Genomic DNA, 17,948 nt, shown 5'->3' with positions numbered 1-17,948 from the left:
GGAATAAGCATTAACAAGTTTAGGTATCCAAGCAGTTCTGCAATATTAACCTTCGAACGGTGACCCTTCTTACTATGGTAAATAATATTTTTTAAAGTATTTTATTGAATGGGGACGAATCTAAGAAGCCAAAAGCAATGATGATCAGCCAAAAATAAAACTAACCAAAAACAAATATTGCATCTCAAGGAAAGCCAATTTGACAGACACGAAAAGTAGTATACATAAGATATACGCAATCATAAAACTAGACTTGTGAAGCAGAAATCAAAAGGAGGCTTTAGATAACTGGAAAATTAGCTGAATTACTAACATCAAGAAGCATTAATATGGTAACCTGAGAAATATTATTAAAATGTTATCTGCTACTTTGAATCATGAACATTAACAAAAGTATTATCATATAGTTTATAAGCCTTTGAGATGTGGGAGTACGTAAGGTATTTGAGAATATCAAAGTTTGAAGGTCAAAACAGAGAAACCTATGATAAAGTAATATAAAGGACAGAAATTGAAAACGTTTTATCGGAGAAAAATATCATGTTTTGGACACTCAATTAGAAACACGACTTACAAAGGTTTTTAAGATGAATAGAGAAAAGGAGGGAAAAACCAAGAATTATCAAGAAATGGTCAGGTTTAAAATGGAGCGAGTATATAAGGACAGTACAAGATAGACTGCGATGGTTATCGTTGATATTCAACCAATTGAAGAGGAATGATACCTGATGATACACACACGCATATGCATATATGTGGTTGCATATAATGCTTTTACGCATAATTGAGTTGTTAAGAAACTTGCTTTGCAATCACATTCGCCAAAATATATATACATACCCGCATGTACGCTCGCGCGCGCAGACACACAATAGACGGATATGATACACTGGTCCAGAGGCGATTGCAATCCCGGAACCAAAATCAGACTCCACCTGTGTAACGACATGAATAATGATTGCATATTTCCAGGTTCATATTACTAAGTCGGCAATAAATTGCAGACGCTCGCCTGGATGATTCTACGCTCGAACACTTTTCCGCCATCATTCTAGGGAGCAGAGTCTTAACATTTTCAATCTCTTCCAGTAGCCGTCACATTGAGACGATCTTTGTGTAGCTTCGCTGGATTGCTTTGAGTTCTGTTATTAATTTTACAGTGTGATGACCATAATAGGGAGCAGTAAGCCAAACAGCTGAGGAAAAATGTCCACCAGAGGAACATCTGTTTCGCGTTCTCTTGTTTTGAAAGTTCGAAAGAATCATCCAGCCAATCATCTGCATTTTATTGCCAACTTAGTAATATGAACCTGGAAATATGCAATCATTATTCATGTCGATACCCAGGTGGCGTTCTGATTTTGGTTCAGGGATTGCAATCCCCTCTGGACCAGTGTATCCTATCCGTTTTTCATTGAGCTTCGTGTCTTGGTAGTGCAGGGCTTGGAACTTTTCAGCATTAAACTTCACCTCCCACTGCAGATGGGCAACACTTTCATGGTTCTGTATCCTCTGAGAGACTTTTGTGTCATTTGCATAGTTAGCAAGGCTTGCTATCTGAGCAGCTGAGGGCACGTCTAAGAGGGCTGCTATAACTAGCAGCGGCTCGAAGACAGTGCCCTGTAGAACACCACTCTTTATTTGTGTTTCCTTTGAGGTGGTCCCGTTGGCCACCACTACCTGACTTCTATCTTTTAGAAAGTCATGTAGCCATTCTCCAAGTTTTCCGACTATGCCAAGATTACGCAGCTTGTAACATATACTATGGTCAACATTATGAAAAGCTTTTTCAAAGTCGAGATACATCATGTCCACGTTTGAGTTGTTGAGAAGCTGCTGTAACGCCTAGTCGTAGTGCTGAAAGAGCTGTGTCAGGCGGCTTCTGCTTGTTCGAAAACCATGCTGGGTGTCAGTCAGTAAGTCATTCACTTCAAGGAATGTAATTAGTTTCCTTCGAACTATTCGTTCCACGACTTTGCTGATGTGTGAGGTCAGAGAGATAGGACTATAGTTTTTAGCATTTGCTCTGTTCCTTCCTTTATGAATAGGGCATATTATTCCCTCCTTTAGTTTGTCCGGGAGCTTACCATTTGCGAGGAAACTCTGAAAAAGTAGCTGCAGTGGTTTTACAAGGACTCGTTTGCATGACTTGAGAAAGATTGCTGAGAATCCATCGGGGCCTGCAGCTGAGTTTGTGTCCAAGTCATCTATTGCCAGTATGACATCTTCTTCTATAATGTTGATATAATCAATTGTTACTGCTTCCCTTTCGACATCTGTAGTGGTAAAGAATGTTACAGGCTTGCTAACTTGCACACGCCGTAAAGGTGGGGTGAAAACACATTTGAATTGTTCATTTGGGTTTCCTGTGAGGAAACAATCTAACGCACGGAGGCAGTTTCTTGGCGTACTTAAAGAAGCCTTTCGAGTTTGCTTTTATATTTTTATAACCCTGTCTTTGGCTGCTCTTTCTTTTTCATGGGAGCATTTCAGATGTTTCTCACTCTCCAACAGTGCTGTTTTCAGGCGGGATTTTTCACAGCCATTGAGTTTTCTGTTGAAGCGGTTTGCAATCTTTGTACGCCCTCTCATAAGAACATTTTTCTCCCTGGAATCTTGTTTTTATGTGCAGCGGCTTTTATCTCTGGGACAAAATTGTAGTATATGGCTTGCATTATGGACATAAATGCTTTCAATTTCATGTCGGCGTCAGGTGCCGAGAGACATTGGAGTCAATCCTGTTTGGTGATCTCTCTCTCTCTCTCTCTCTCTCTCTCTTTATTTCCTGTCTGCTTTGTGATAGTTCATATTGGATTTATTTTGGGTGCTTCTCATAGGTTGCATGTCTGGGGGTTTCTTTGGCCCATACATGATCAGCTCTATTATGTTGATCCGAGGCTAGCGTCGGTGTCACTTTCACATTATAAATGGGATCCATATTGCTTGTGAAGCAGAGATCGAGTATATTGTTTGCTCCGGTTGGTTGGAGTATTACTTGTTCCATGTATAACTTGTTGGTGAGGCTGAGCAGAGATTCCAGCTGGCTTTGCTCACATCGCATCATTTCCGAGAGGAAAAGGACCCCAGGCCATCCTACGTTGGGCAAGTTGAAGTCTCCCATGAGAAGTACACTGAATTGTGTTGTTCTGGTTTGGTTAAGACTTCTATTCTTGCAAGGCAGTCTTCGAATAGGACTGTGTTATTTGGAGCATCTGATGGGCGATAAATAGTACATATAACTATATCGGGTTATCTTATATGTACACATACCAAGTTTTAGTGTGAGCAAAGGATCTAGAGTGAGAAATCTTCACCGATGTACATTGCAACTCCACCATGGCTCCTGTCTTTTATGTCGCTTCGCAATACAACATACTTTGTTATGTGTATTTCTGCATCTGCGATGTCGGATTTTAGGTGCCTTTCGGTGAGCAGCCGTTATAATGTTATGTGTGTGTGTGTGTGTGCGTGACAGAAAGAGAGAGAAAGAAAGAGGTTAGATAGAAAAAAATTGTACTGTCTCACGAATGGGAAGACAAAATTATCATGCAGCTTTGCAATAAGTTCCAAGTCGACAAATTATATCATTGGTTTGATGAAAATTGTTCATTGCTTGAAAAATATTGTTCCAGTTTAATAAAATTTAATATGTACTCAATGCATGAAGTGTCATTGTTGGGCCCAAGGCCCAATGACGAGCCCTTCCACAGGAGTTAGCTTAAAAGCCACATGCATATATACATATACATAAATACATATATATGCATATACAGAAATATATATGTATATATATATATATATATATATATATATATATATATATATATATATATATATATATATATATATATATATATATATATCAAGATAGAAAGATAGATTCAATTTATATATATTTATATATATTTGTATGCAATTATGTACATGTCATTATTCAGTTTTATTTCATGATTTTTTGCCAACGAGAAAGAACCGATTTCTAACCCAGATCCAAGTTCCTTCATTGGAATTTCAACATCACCAACAAGGTATTTTTGTAATTATGTATGTATGTATGTATGTATGTATGTATGTATAAGTGCAGATTTGTATGTTTTGTTTTATGTATGTATTCTCATTGCATATTTAGACATGCTCATATATACTTAAATCACAAATTTCTGGAAAGTTTTACAGGTTTTTACAGTTCCAGTGATGGATTAGATTTCTAGTCATCGAATCAGCTTTCTCCCTTCTGGTTTTGAGAAGCCTAATTTCTCATGATTGGTGTTTCGGCAGTGTGTTACATATTCCAGCTCCCCAATAATTACAGGTATAAACTTGAACTTGTAATCTGGATAGATTAACTGCAGATGTATGTATGTTATTATACAGTTTTATTTTTAAATTTCTTGCCAATAGAGGAGCTGGTTTCTAACCTAGATCCGACGCTCCTTCAGTGGAATTTCAACAACATCAACAGATTATTTTTGCATGCTTGTATATATGTGAGTAGTATTTGGAGTCAGTGCATGTGCAGATTTTTATATTTTGTTTTATGTATGCATTGTCATGCATACAGTTGAATGTCTAGATATCCGCATATATACTTAAATGATAAAATTCTGGGAAGTTTCAAATTTTTACTGTTCCATTTATGGCTTCAATCTGTAATCTTCGAGGTAGCTTTCTCCCTTCTGGTTCTGAGAAACCTAATTTCTCAAACTGTTTAGGCGGTTTGTTACATTGCCCAGTACCCCAATATTTACAGATGTAAACCTGAACTTGTAATTTGTTTAGATTAAGTGTAAATTTCTCAAAAATGTCTCAACAGCGTAGGTGTTTTCCTTTTCACTGATGTTCAACTATATGTTGGGAGCCGCCAGGCAGCTTATTTCCACTACTGTACATACTTTCTCTTCTCTGTCCTAACTCATTATATATGTATGTATGTATGTATGTATGTACGTATGTATGTATGTATGTATGTATGTATGCATGTATGTATGCATGTATGTATGCATGTGTGTGTGTATATATGTATACGCATGTGTATGTATGTGTGCATATATGCGTTTGTGTGTATACTTGTGTCTCCCCCACTTGCTTCTCAGTGAATATCTCAATATCTAATGGTGCCTTATCTTTCGTCCCTTTCAAACACAAAATGATTTAATAATTGCATAAAGATTGGTAAAATAATTTCTAGATCGATTCCATCAACTTCAAACTCTTGAAACAACATGGACGCAGTCCAGTGCCTGAAACCAGTAAAAAGAATGGACAAAATGTTCAGTAAACTAATTTCTGCACTCCAATTTCAAAAGTGATTTTGCATGCAGTAAACATAGAAGGATAGAAAGAATGGCCTCAGAGCAATCTTTTTATTCTTTTACTTGTCTCAGTCATCGGATTGCGGCTTTGCTTCTGAACTTCCTGAAAAGATTTAGTTCATCAGTCGGTCCTAGTGAGTACTTTAAGTTTACTTCCTATTCTGTCGGTTGGTATCCGGTATTTATTCTAGTCTAACCTCTAAGTTACGGGAACGTAAGCAAAAGTCTATCGACTGTCAAGGGTGAGCACCCGGCTCGCTTGACAACCGGTACACACACATGTATATGTGTATGTACGTATGTATGCATGCTAAGTATGCATATATACACACATATATATGCATATATACACATACATACATACATGCATATATATATATATATATATATATATACACACACACACACACACACACACACACACACACACATATATATATATATATATATATATATATATATATATATATATATATATATATACACTATGGAGGCGCAATGGCCCAGTGGTTAGGGTAGCGGACTCGCGGTCGGAGGATCGCAGTTTTGATTCCCAGACCGGGCGTTGTGTGTGTTTATTGAGGGAAAACACCTAAAGCTCCACAAGGCTCCGAGACCTAAAGCTCCACAAGACCCCTGTTGTAGTCTTTCGCCCCAGCTTTCTCTTGCTCTTTCTTCCTGTTTCTTGAGTAACGCTGCGATAGACTGGCGTCCCGTCCAGCTGGGGGGGGGACACACATACGCCATAGAAACCGGGAAACCGGGCCCATGAGCCTGGCTATTTAAGGCCGCATTAAAATAATATATATATATATATACCGTGGTAGCTCTCAGGTTTGTTCCAGGTTACGGCTAACCACATTGAATAGTATTAAACATCAATGATCGCTTAGTATTTGCAATTCCGCTGTAATTTTTCTGATGACTATTAAAAAATACCTTTTAAGGTGAAAATTATAAACACCTTTATAAATAAGGGCAAAAGAAAAAAATTCCTATGCCAAATATGCTGAGAATAGACTTTAAATCGTCAATAACCACATATAATTCATCACTATAAGTACGCGTCTCGAAGCAAGCTGACAGCAATTTCTAAAAAAATTCCGTTATTGCCGAATCAGTCCGATTTCTGAAATAATTCATAAAGAATTTTCTCGTCATCAGTGGTAAATACATTAAGAAACAAATGAAATACTTACGTGCACCCATTAAAGCAGCAGATATATGGCTATATTTGGGATACTTAAGTGTACTCATTACTTTGCGCCTGCTTCTTCAATGGATGCAAATAAGTATTTCATTTATTTCTTAACGTACGTATTTATCACTGATGTCGAGAAATTTCTTTATGAATTAATTCAGAAATCGGACCGATTCAGTAAAAACGGAATTCTTTTAGAAATTTCTGTCAGCTTGCTTCGAGACGCGTGCTTATAGTGATGAATTATATGTGGTTATTGACTATTTAAAGTCTATTGTCAGCATATTTGGCATAGGATTTCTTTCTTTTGCTCTTATTTATAAAGTTATATATATATATATATATATATATATATATATATATATATATATATATATATATATACACATATACATATACAGGTACTGGACAAAATGATGGTAGCACCTAGCATCATAGCATCATAATTTTGAAATATCTATAAAACTGTCAGAAGCTTGTTTATTTTTATGGTTTTTGATTCATTATTAATGTTGCTTAATATGTTTTGCTAAAATTGCTGTTTCTTTTCAGATATCATCAGAAAAAGGTAATTAAAATTCATTAAAATGACAAATCTATCGGCCTTTCAAAGAGGTCAAATTGTTGGTGCTCGTATTGCAGGCGCTAGCATAACAAAAAACAGCCGAAATGTTTGGTGTATCAAGAAGTACTGTCTCGAAAATAATGACAGCTTTGAGAAAGAGGGAAAAGCTTCCTCGTCAAAACAAAACACTGGAAGAAAACCAAAACTTTCTGATAGGGACCGTCGGACTCTTACAGGAATTGTTAGAAAGGATCACAAAAGTACAGCTCCCAAAATTACTGCAGAGCTTATTGACCACCTCGAGAACCCAGTTTCCACAAAAGCTGTTTGCCGGGAGCTGCACAAAGCTGGATTTTACGGGTGGGCTGCAATCAGAAAACCACTACTTTGCAAAACGTTTAGAGTGGAGTAAAAACCTACAGAATTGGTCCCTAGAGCAGTGGAAGAATGTTATTTTCTCAGACGAGTCACCCTTTATCTTATTTCTGACCACCTGCATTTATTTCTGAATGTATTTACTGCTGATGACGAGAAAATTCTTTATGAATTAATTCAGAAATCGGACCGATTCGGTAATAACGGAATTTTTTAGAAATTTCTGTCAGCTTGCTTCGAGACGCGTACTTATAATGGCACCCGGAATGAAAAGGAATAATTACATTGTAAATTCGACACCGCTGAAAACATATTAAGACGCATAGATCAGAAATTTTGAAAATTATTGGTGTCTATTTACTTCCTGCATGTCTGTGTACATCCACGTGTCTGTGTATGTCTACCAGTTGTCAAGAATGCTGGGTGTTTACTCTTGACAATCGGTAGTCTTTTGCTCACGTTCCCGTAACTTAGAGGTTAGACTAGAACATATATTAGATATCAACCGACAGGATAAGGATATATGTATACATATATATTTTTTTTTTCTTTTATTTGTTTCAGTCATTAGACTGCGGCCACACTCGAAGAATTTTAGTCGAATTAGTCGACCCCAGTACTTACCTCTTTAAACCTGGTACTTATTCTGTTGGTCGCTATTGCCTAACCACTAAGTTACAGGAAGGTAAAGGAAGGTAAACACTCCAACACCTGCTGTCAAGCTGTGGTTGGGAAGAAACACAAGCACAAACACACGCACACACACGCACGCACACACACACGCACACACACACACACAAACACACACACACACAAACACACACTCATAGAGTATATATACGAAGGCTTCTTCCAGTCTCTACCAAATCCACTAACCCCGAGGCTATTGTAAAAGTCACTTGCTGAAGGTGTCACGCAGTGGGACTGAAATCAAAACCGTGTGACTGGGAAACAAACGTTTTAGGCACTTCGCAAAGATGCCGAACGATGTGATGAAACCAGAAACCTCGTGGTTGCAAAATGTAGATTTCTTCATCCTACAGTTATGCCTACTATATAACTTTTGAACATACAAATTTATAAATTATCATGTGATAAAGTGATGCAACGTGACAAGCCACACATGGAAATAAATATCAAGGTGAAAATGATGGTGATATAATATATTGGATATCTTGTTATATAACACCACTATCTAACATGTTATACGATGTTGAAGTGACACAAGACGGCAATGGATTGCAACAAAGTATGCTATCGTGAGATTATGGAAGACTTTCGTATGGATGATTGATCGTAAATGGTTAGGAATATGCAGTGTTTAAAATAAGTTGATTATATAAATTAGCTTACTCGCGTGTAAACTAAGATACAGCTTCTTCGAAATTACGAGCAAATTTTGTCGGCATCACAACGGGAGTGCATTTGGGAGAAATTTGACGAGAAATCAGTAAAATCACTTATTTTGATATCCTAACCAAGTTACCAGAAAAATAGACATAATTTCCTCACATTTCATTTCTTAGAAATATCACATATGTTTTTAAACATGGAGATTCTTTTTGTCGAGAAAATTGAGTATATTTCCTTTGTTTTGTTTATTTTGTTTCCATAATGTATTGCTGTGCTGATATTTCTTAAATAGCTACTTCGGACGACTCCGTAGTGACTTCAGTAATAATTTCAAAACATGAAAGCTTAGCTTTAAACGAGTTCTGGGTTGAGCTGGTTCTAGAATAGGTTCTTGTGCAAGGCTAAGGATTTCCCATTGACATCAAAATCCTATATTAGTATCCGGAGCGGAGTCTTTCCTTATGAGGACAAAAACGTCTCTTTCTCCTTGGCTGGCAAGCTATTTAGTGATGGCGTCAAAATAAAAATACTCTTTTTCAGTGATTCTAAACTGATTTAGGGATAAATAGGTTTACCCATCTCCTAGCCTTGTACTTTTCCTTATCTTTTGGATAGATATAAAAATGCCTTAAATATAATTATTTTTCTTGCTTAAGATATTGAACACTCATCTCTATCAAATCCTTGTCTATAATTTTTCATTACATATATATGTTTTATATATGTTCTCTTGTTGAGGGTATAGGCTTAATCAAAATTTTTGGTACTAAGGCTGGATGGCTGGTAGTTAGAAGCCCGAACTCTGGTAGAGCATTGAAAGAGGCTACTATATCAATAGTTCTATAATATCAGGGTATTTGCTGTCACATTTCGCATGGAGAGCGTCCCCTATAAGTATGTCAGCTGGTCATTTATGAGACCGCATCAAGAGATTGTCTGGCACCCTCATTCACTTGGTCTGTTTTCTAATAAGCAGTATGATTTACGTATTTTGCGTTCTGACCCTGACAGTGATATGGGAACGCTTCTACTGTACTTTAGATAGCTGTGGTGAAGCAAGTATTTTTGGCCTTGACATATCGAAAATATTTGTCCGAATTTGATATGCTGATCTCTTCTACAAGCATAAGCTTTAGGGAAATCTTGGAAGATTGCTTAAGATTCTTCAATTTTTTGCTTTTTAGGTGATCATAGCATCAAAACTGTTTTAAATGGCAATCATTCTTTTTATTTCTCCGTTTCATATGATGATCCTGAAGGTTCTATTTCTTTTCTATCTTTGTGGATGACACTGTATATTTTTGCTTGAAAAGCAAGGCTGATCGGATGAAAATGGCTGGTTCTCTTGACTCGGCAGTGTACTCAGTAGTTCGTTGTTTTCAATTCTGCAAAAACTAGACTTCGTTCCACTGATCGTTGCAGGAACTCAGGTATTTCTATTTTTATGTTTGATACTGTTCTCCCAGAATATTTTAGTTTTCGTCTTGTAGAATTATTTATTCTATTGCTAAATCAGCTACTATGAAGGATGGTTCTTCATATTGAGCTCGTCACTATCTTTTGTCCGAATGTATACTTCTCTTATTCACCCATGCATAGAACACTATTATCACATGTAGGCTGGTGCTACTGTTCGTGTTCCTTCTTTCTTTGATCGAGTTCGAAAGCGAATTTTTAACATTGGTCCTTTTCTTGGCATCTGAACTTCAAGCTCACTTTCCCTTTTTACCGCCGAGAAATTTGTTTCTTTATTTCTGTTCCTTAAATTCTTTCATATCTATTATTTTGCAGGACACTCTTCTTTAGTACCTCTTTTAAGGTTATCAAACGAGTGACTCTTCTTTTTGCTTATTCCCATCCTTTCACTGATGTAAGATATGTTCCTCTCTCTCGTAAGACATGTTCCTCTCTCTCTCTCTCTCTCGTACTTTCTTTCCTCGAACTTCTATCATATGGAACTCTCTTCCTTCCTGTTTCCCATATGAAAATCACCTTAATTATTTTAAGTCTTTGATATTTTCTTTTTCACAGCAGTTTCTCAGTTTTATTTTATTTTTTGTTCCTCTTTCAACTTATTTACCCTTCCCTACCCAACGTACTAAAAGGGTTGCTTGAGGCTTGTTCTAGCGCCCATTTCTTGCTGCCTTTTGGGGAACGATTTTCAATAGAAAACTTTTTAGACTAATGCAATACGACAATAAGTGTTCTCCCTTATGAGACACGAAGCATTTACTATGAAACACTATCTTACTGCCGAGGATTCTCTCGGCATTCAAAACATGCAAATATTCGCTGATATGGTATATTGAATAGTTTAATGAAAGAACATAGCGTAGTCATTTCAGAAAATTCGATGTGAAGGAGTTTATTCTTTTCCACGTTATATTCAAAGCTGAATTTAAATAGAATTTTACAACCTAATAAAACACTCGTCTTATATAGTATTAACGCTGATTACAAAGATTGTATGTACTTTCATATAAAGACACGTATAGCGATTGTATGTACGTACATACAAATACTGCTCGTTCTGTTACTAACACTGTATATTGCCTGAGGCCTCCCACCGTGCTACACTGCGCTTGTTAGCATTTTATGTCCTATCACTACCATATATTATATTCTATGTTATTTTTGTCACCTATTCTTTTGCTAGAATTATATTTCTTTCACCAGACTACGATATGTTTTACACACTATGAATGACCATTAAACCGTTGCATTCACCACGTTGCTAACAATACTTGCTAATTAGTTTCAGACACCACATGACAACGCTCATCAAAATTTTGCAACTATTAATAGATTTTATAGGAAGAATGTTTGACATTCTTCTACATTCTCTCTCTCTCTCTCTCTCTCTCTCTCTCTCTCTCTCTCTCTCTCTCTCTCTCTCTCTCTCTCCCTCTCTCTCTCTCTCTCTCTCTCACTCCCTCTCTATCTCTATCTCTCTCTCTCTCTCTCTCTCTCTCTCTCTCTCTCTCTCTCTCTCTCTCTCTCTCTCTCTCTCCCTCCGCCACTGCCACCATATATATATATATATATATGAAGAGAGAGAGATTTTACATATACAGACGCGTCATGTCTTGTCGTGCACACCATGCACACACACACATTAGTGAACGAATAGTTTCATGTGTGTGTGTGTGTGCGTAGGTGTTCTCAAGATCAAAATATCAGAGGTATTAACTTAAAAAGTGACTATACAAAATATACTCTTTTTTACATATAGTCTTTGACTTGTTTCTATCATTGAACTGCGGTCATGCTGAGGACAGGCATCAAGAGTGTAGCCTGTCAAATAGACAACAGTGGTTATTTTAAACTTAGAATTTATCGTTCCTTTTTTGTTGAATTACTAAGTTACGAGGACAATGTAAACAAACCCTCACTGGTTGTCAAGCGATTAGAGGGATCTGTTCAGTTTGACTCAGATTTTTTCAATTAATATTTTTTTAACTAAACAGTTTGAAGCTTCGTATACTGGTGGAATGTCTCATGCGGAATACAGTTTACTTTGAACACTCTTGACAAAATTTGGTATTTTAGAAGTTATTTCATGTTAAAGTTGTCGTTTTGGGGTAATTTCAACCAATCAACGGTTTTGTTAATAACGGAACAGCAAATGATTGAAATAAAGGAACACAAAGGAGATTATGAGCTGTGGAAAGTAGATTATGACATGGGAAACTTACCACGATCTATAAGATATAAAGAACTGAAAAAAACGGTATGGGATTGACATAATGGAGAACAGAGGTAAAGGAAGCAAGTGATGTTATTTGATGTGGCAAGTAACACCATTTTCATTTCTCATTTTCATTTTTTCATTATATCATAAGTTTTTTTTTTTCCTTTGTTTTATATCTCCAAATGTGATGTATTGTCCCTCTTTGTTGACCCATATGGGTAATAAAGAAATATCTCTTTCTTCCTTCTCGCTTACGCTGAGAAACACTGCGAAGCTGGCAGCTCACAGCAGACTCTTATTCCGCTCTAATTTCACCTGTTATCTCCAGAGATAATGAACCTCACGTGAACGGAGTTATAACGAACCACGCGCTGCCATAAAGAGCCACATGAACGAGAACTAAAAATAAACGACTGTTGAATTGCACTCCACTTGTAAGTTTTTTCGTGTTCCAGATCCTTAAGACTACAGAAATAATTGTAATGGGAGAAGGAGATACTCCACAGGTATCACAAGCCTTCAATTTCATTATAAATCAAACTGAACAGACCCGATTAGGATCGATTAGGGACACACAAAGATTAGCGTGCGCGCACGCACACACACACACACACACACACACACAAGCACGTACACATACATATATATAAGAATATATATGTATGGCTGTTTATACATATATTTTTTAACTTTTAGGTCATGCCTACGTTAATCCTGAGATCCCCAGTTCGATCTCGCTGCATGGTGTTATGGCCAAACGAATATTTTATTTCTTTTTTTAGCATAAGTAAAGGCTGTGTAGTTAAGAAGCTCGCTTTGCAACCACGTGGCTTCGGGTTCAGTCCCCTGTGCGGCACTCAAGGCAAGTGTCTTCTACAATGGCCCTGAGCTGTCCAATGCCTTGTGAAAGAACTTGGTAAACTATGTAGAAGCCTGGCACCTGGATTGTACCTGTAGTTCAAAGGTACAGCGTTGCCTCATACAGTGTGGTACGCTGATACTGTCCAAGAATTACAATAAGAAAACACGTGTCGGTGGAATGCTTAGCTGTGTACATGTTAATGAATAGGTAACACAGTTTATCGAAAAACGGGATACTCATCGCCGAAACCGAAGGAAAACCATACTAAATTAAATTCCTGTTTGATTCACTAGACTGCTGATTAACAGCGCAGCAAGATGGTATTTTCTTCATCTCCTACTCTTGTATTTACACACATTTACAAAATGACTTTCTGAAATGAACTTCCATTATGCAGCTGAGGAGTACATTTTCATTGCACATCTTATGTGGTGTTCCCACTTCATAAATAAATGAAGTTTGTACGAAACGTACGTACTGCTATAACCTAATACATTTTTGTTGCTTTTCTTCAAATTTTATTCACCAAATCTCTTGATTTTGTTTTTGGTTTTTACGCTACCAAATTCTGGTGCCACATACATTTTAAGTACCACATTTAATCTTTTGATTAAATCTATATTATTATTATTATTATTATTATATATATATATATATATATATATATATATATATATATATATATATATATATATACATATATATATATTTAAGATCGGCATTAGTGTGGATATATAATATTGTACACTTCCATTAATACATAAATATATATATGTATGTATGTATCTAATGTATCTATGTATGTCTGTATGTACGAGGTTTAATCAATAAGTATCCGGACTGCTGCCATAGTAACGAAGTTGTTGCACGCAGAGTGAAGCGCTTGGCACAGATTGACCTTCAACTCTGCTGTGCAGGCGCACTAAGTTTTACCATTCTAGCTCACTCCCACTGTTTACAGCAGCGCTTCGAAGTAACGTATATAACGTGTGATCGTCGTATTGATCATGACAGAGAAAGCTGTCATGGTGATACCTGCTCTAGTTGATATTTTTTTACTTTCTTAAATACTCTTACTTTTGGATGGGATATTGTGTGTATGTATGTATGTATGTATGTACACATATACATATATGTGCGTGTGTGTGTGTTTGTGTGTGTATGTGTGTGTGTGTGTGTGTGTATGTACACATATATACATATATATATATATATATATATATATATATATATATATATATATATATATATATATATATATATATATATATATATATATATACACATATATATATATATATATTATATTATATGTGTGTGTGAGAGAGAGAGAGAAAGAGAGAGAGGGAGACATTTTGACTCCTTAGCTGATTTAGAAAACTACAAGCGTTTATTTATTTATTTATTTGTTTGTTCCTTTCACTTTCGTTATGAACACTTGGCTAATAGATTTTTATACACTTGGACAAGCAAATATTTCTTCAAATCAGAGTAGTAAACATCAATTATTTCATCATATAAAACCGGCAAAATCCTATTATTTCTCACAAAGCTTTCTTCGATTCACACGATAAATCCTTAAATATACAATAAAGCACCAAGAATTCTCTGGTTACATCATGAATATTTATTTTCGTACTGGGAACCAGGAATTACTAATTACCTGAGAGGTGTCTAAACCTCATCCAACAATCAATTCATCCTATATTAGAGTAACTTCTCATTTCGTTATATTACACTTCATTCTATTTCTAATTTCATACCACACTTCAATATTTCCTCTTACAACAAATATTCAAACTGTTTCTTCATTCATTTTGTATTCAAGATGTTGTTTAGGATTTCGTATATTCCATGCTTTAAACAGCTGGATCTAGTCAACCATTCTTTTATTAATTTTCTCTCTTTCTGCACCATAAATCGCAACCTTCAGGATTCGGCGTTTACTCGACTACTGCAACACGTTTCTTTCACAAACTGCCAAACTCCATTTTTTCGATTTACTCTATTCTTCCACTCAGGGGGAGTTCCAGTAGGTTGTGTAACAATCACAGTTACAGTAAAACTCATAAAATAGGATATTTCACTTCACATAAACAGTTACACTTACGAGTGATAGCTGTAATATAGAAATCATTGCCTGTTGTAGCCATATTTACTGGTGCAGTACAGTAAATGGAAGTGTGAAACGTTTTGTCACAGCCCGTTTGGCGTTAACTATTTTGAGTAACTGATTTTGCGCAGACTATTTTTCCCTCATATGTTTTAATGTTTCACTCGTTTTAATGCTTCTCTCGTTCTCCCCTGATTCTCTCTCTCTCTCTCTCTCTCTCTCTCTCTCCCTTTCTCTCTCACACGTTCTATCTGTAGGCATATATCTCTGTGCGTGCATGAGTGTGCGTGCGCGCGGGCGTGTTTGGCACCTACGCCAAAATGTATTGTCACAAAAACGGGTTGAATGTCCAGTCATCCGTGCTAAATCGTCAGCGTCCAAACAACTGTGTCTAATCATTTCATTCCGAGTTAATGGCTGCTTTATGTTGTTTAATCTAAAGGTGTCGGATATCTCTGGTGTTGTAGTTGTTCAATCACACATTGACCCTAATTAGGAAGACTTATAATCAAAAACTTTCCAAGAATGGCCAAACCATTTTTTCCTGTATCAAGTATCTAATAATAAAATTATACGATGAAGTATTAGATATAATTTAAGACTGTGCGGTATGATTTGATGTTAACTTGATTGATGATTTTAAAAGGTCAAATAACGACGCAAATGCTCACTTGTTAGCTTGTTATTTTTGCTTTATATTCTGAAGGTAATAGTTTTATTTCTTTAACAATTACTGGTTAAGGGATTAGCGACTTCGAGGAAGCTGTTCCACATAGACTAAAGACATTTGAAGATGGTTGAACAAGAATACTATGAAGTAAAGCTTTTATACTTAAGTAAAATCTGAAATATTTAATTTTGGAAGCAAGAAAGAAGTTATTTTATCAAATAAAATATGCCTATAATGGAAAGAAAATGTATTAGAATATACAACACCATCTGATGAAAAGACTGTTCGAGATAAACACGGAGAATCCCTGATTTTGAATACATAAACATCAACACAAGGAATATTGGTGTAACATTCCCATCAAAACTTCTAACATGTGCATTCATGACAGGCTGGATAGTTGTTTGCACTTTCAAAGAGGTCAGCTACCTTGTTGATTTGAATATCTTCTCGAAAATCAATGAGAAAGAGGTTAACTACGGACAACTGCTCCTAAACCTCCAGCTTCTATATTCAGATTATCAATTCACATCTCTACCAATGATAATTGGTGTACTTAGTTTTTAATGTAATACGAAATTTAGCCCACAGTTCTCTTGCAACCCAAATAGTGACGCTCCTGATAGTTACTCGATGTACTAGAACCATTTACTAAATCTCACTCAAATCACATTTTACAGTGTTAAAGAAAGGAAGAACACAAGGAACATTGTCGGCCATGGATAGATGATCACAACTTTAATCCCCACCTTCCATAGATCTACTCAATCAGGTATGACTTGGATCTAAATTATAATAAAACCATAGCTTCATATCTTATATCTCAGCAACTTAATTTACATTTCATCACAAATTCAGTTGACAGTTTTCCGTGATTGCAGCCCACGTATCTCAGCAACATCTGCTCACATTTCAGAACCAGATAAATCGATATATAAATAGGTGCCAGCTCCATCATTATCTCTTACGTTCTTATTCCCTCTTACTTTTAACTCATAGATATTGTAAAACACAGGAAAAAGTGTATATCCTATTTAACTTTAGAATTATTTATTATTTAAAAATCTCGTAAATACATAGAACAGAGATAAAGTCTGGACATAAAACAATAACTCCATCCCTCATTCTTCATAAAAACGTATTGAAAAATGAGCTGATGTGTATATTTTCTGCTGATAACGAGAATGCATAGAAAAGCATTAATGGGATATGGTAATTTCATATGATTTGGAGTTGTTTATATAAATGTAATATTACCTTTACAATCAAATAAGAATCTCCTTTGTGAAATTTGCCTTTCTTCTGCCACAGCAGCAAATTATAACCCTGGAGAGGAAAAACGTGTAGAACGATATAAGTGATTGTTCTACGAAAAAAAGCATGCATTTCATTATAGCTGAAAGATATTTGAAAGAGTTACATTTTTCTCCCTTTAGCAAACGATAAAGTTAAAAGACAAAACACGAATTATTTGGTTTTGTATAGAAATAAATATTCAAAGCTTTAAAAATAATTTCGATTGCAACAATAAAACAGTAATGTTTCTCTTGGAGAAATACAGTAACAAAAATGATAAAATATTTTAATTAATATCTTTATACATTTATAGTAATATTTCAATGATAAAATTTACTGCAGGTGTTTCCTATTAAACCTTATTTTTTAATGTACTTTTTAAAATCTATTATTATCCTTATTTCTAATGTTATTGTTAATATTATTATTGCATTCGCTTACTTTTATTCATTGTTTATAATCATTACTTGCTCTCTCAACATCCGACGATAAGGATGATGCATGCATGAA

At 35.7% G+C, this 17,948-nt stretch overlaps 1 protein-coding gene across 1 annotated transcript in view; it reads right to left on the bottom strand.

The window, feature by feature from the left end:
* The window catches only part of LOC106875763 (villin-1), a 168,682-nt gene that overhangs the window by 117,920 nt on the left and 32,814 nt on the right, over nt 1-17,948 (bottom strand). Inside the window, exons 3-5 of the mRNA XM_089338668.1 lie at nt 17,387-17,468; nt 12,502-12,507; nt 2,088-2,276 (exon numbers count right to left, since the gene is read on the bottom strand). Coding sequence (XP_089194794.1) covers nt 2,088-2,276; nt 12,502-12,507; nt 17,387-17,468 — 277 coding nt within the window. The remainder of the gene's footprint in view (nt 1-2,087; nt 2,277-12,501; nt 12,508-17,386; nt 17,469-17,948) is intronic.

This window comes from Octopus bimaculoides, chromosome 2, assembly GCF_046866305.1.
Source record: "Octopus bimaculoides isolate indiv1 chromosome 2, ASM4686630v1, whole genome shotgun sequence".
Lineage (NCBI taxonomy): Eukaryota > Metazoa > Mollusca > Cephalopoda > Octopoda > Octopodidae > Octopus > Octopus bimaculoides.
Note: the sequence above shows the minus strand (reverse complement) of the source record. Positions and strands in the feature narration are given on the sequence as shown.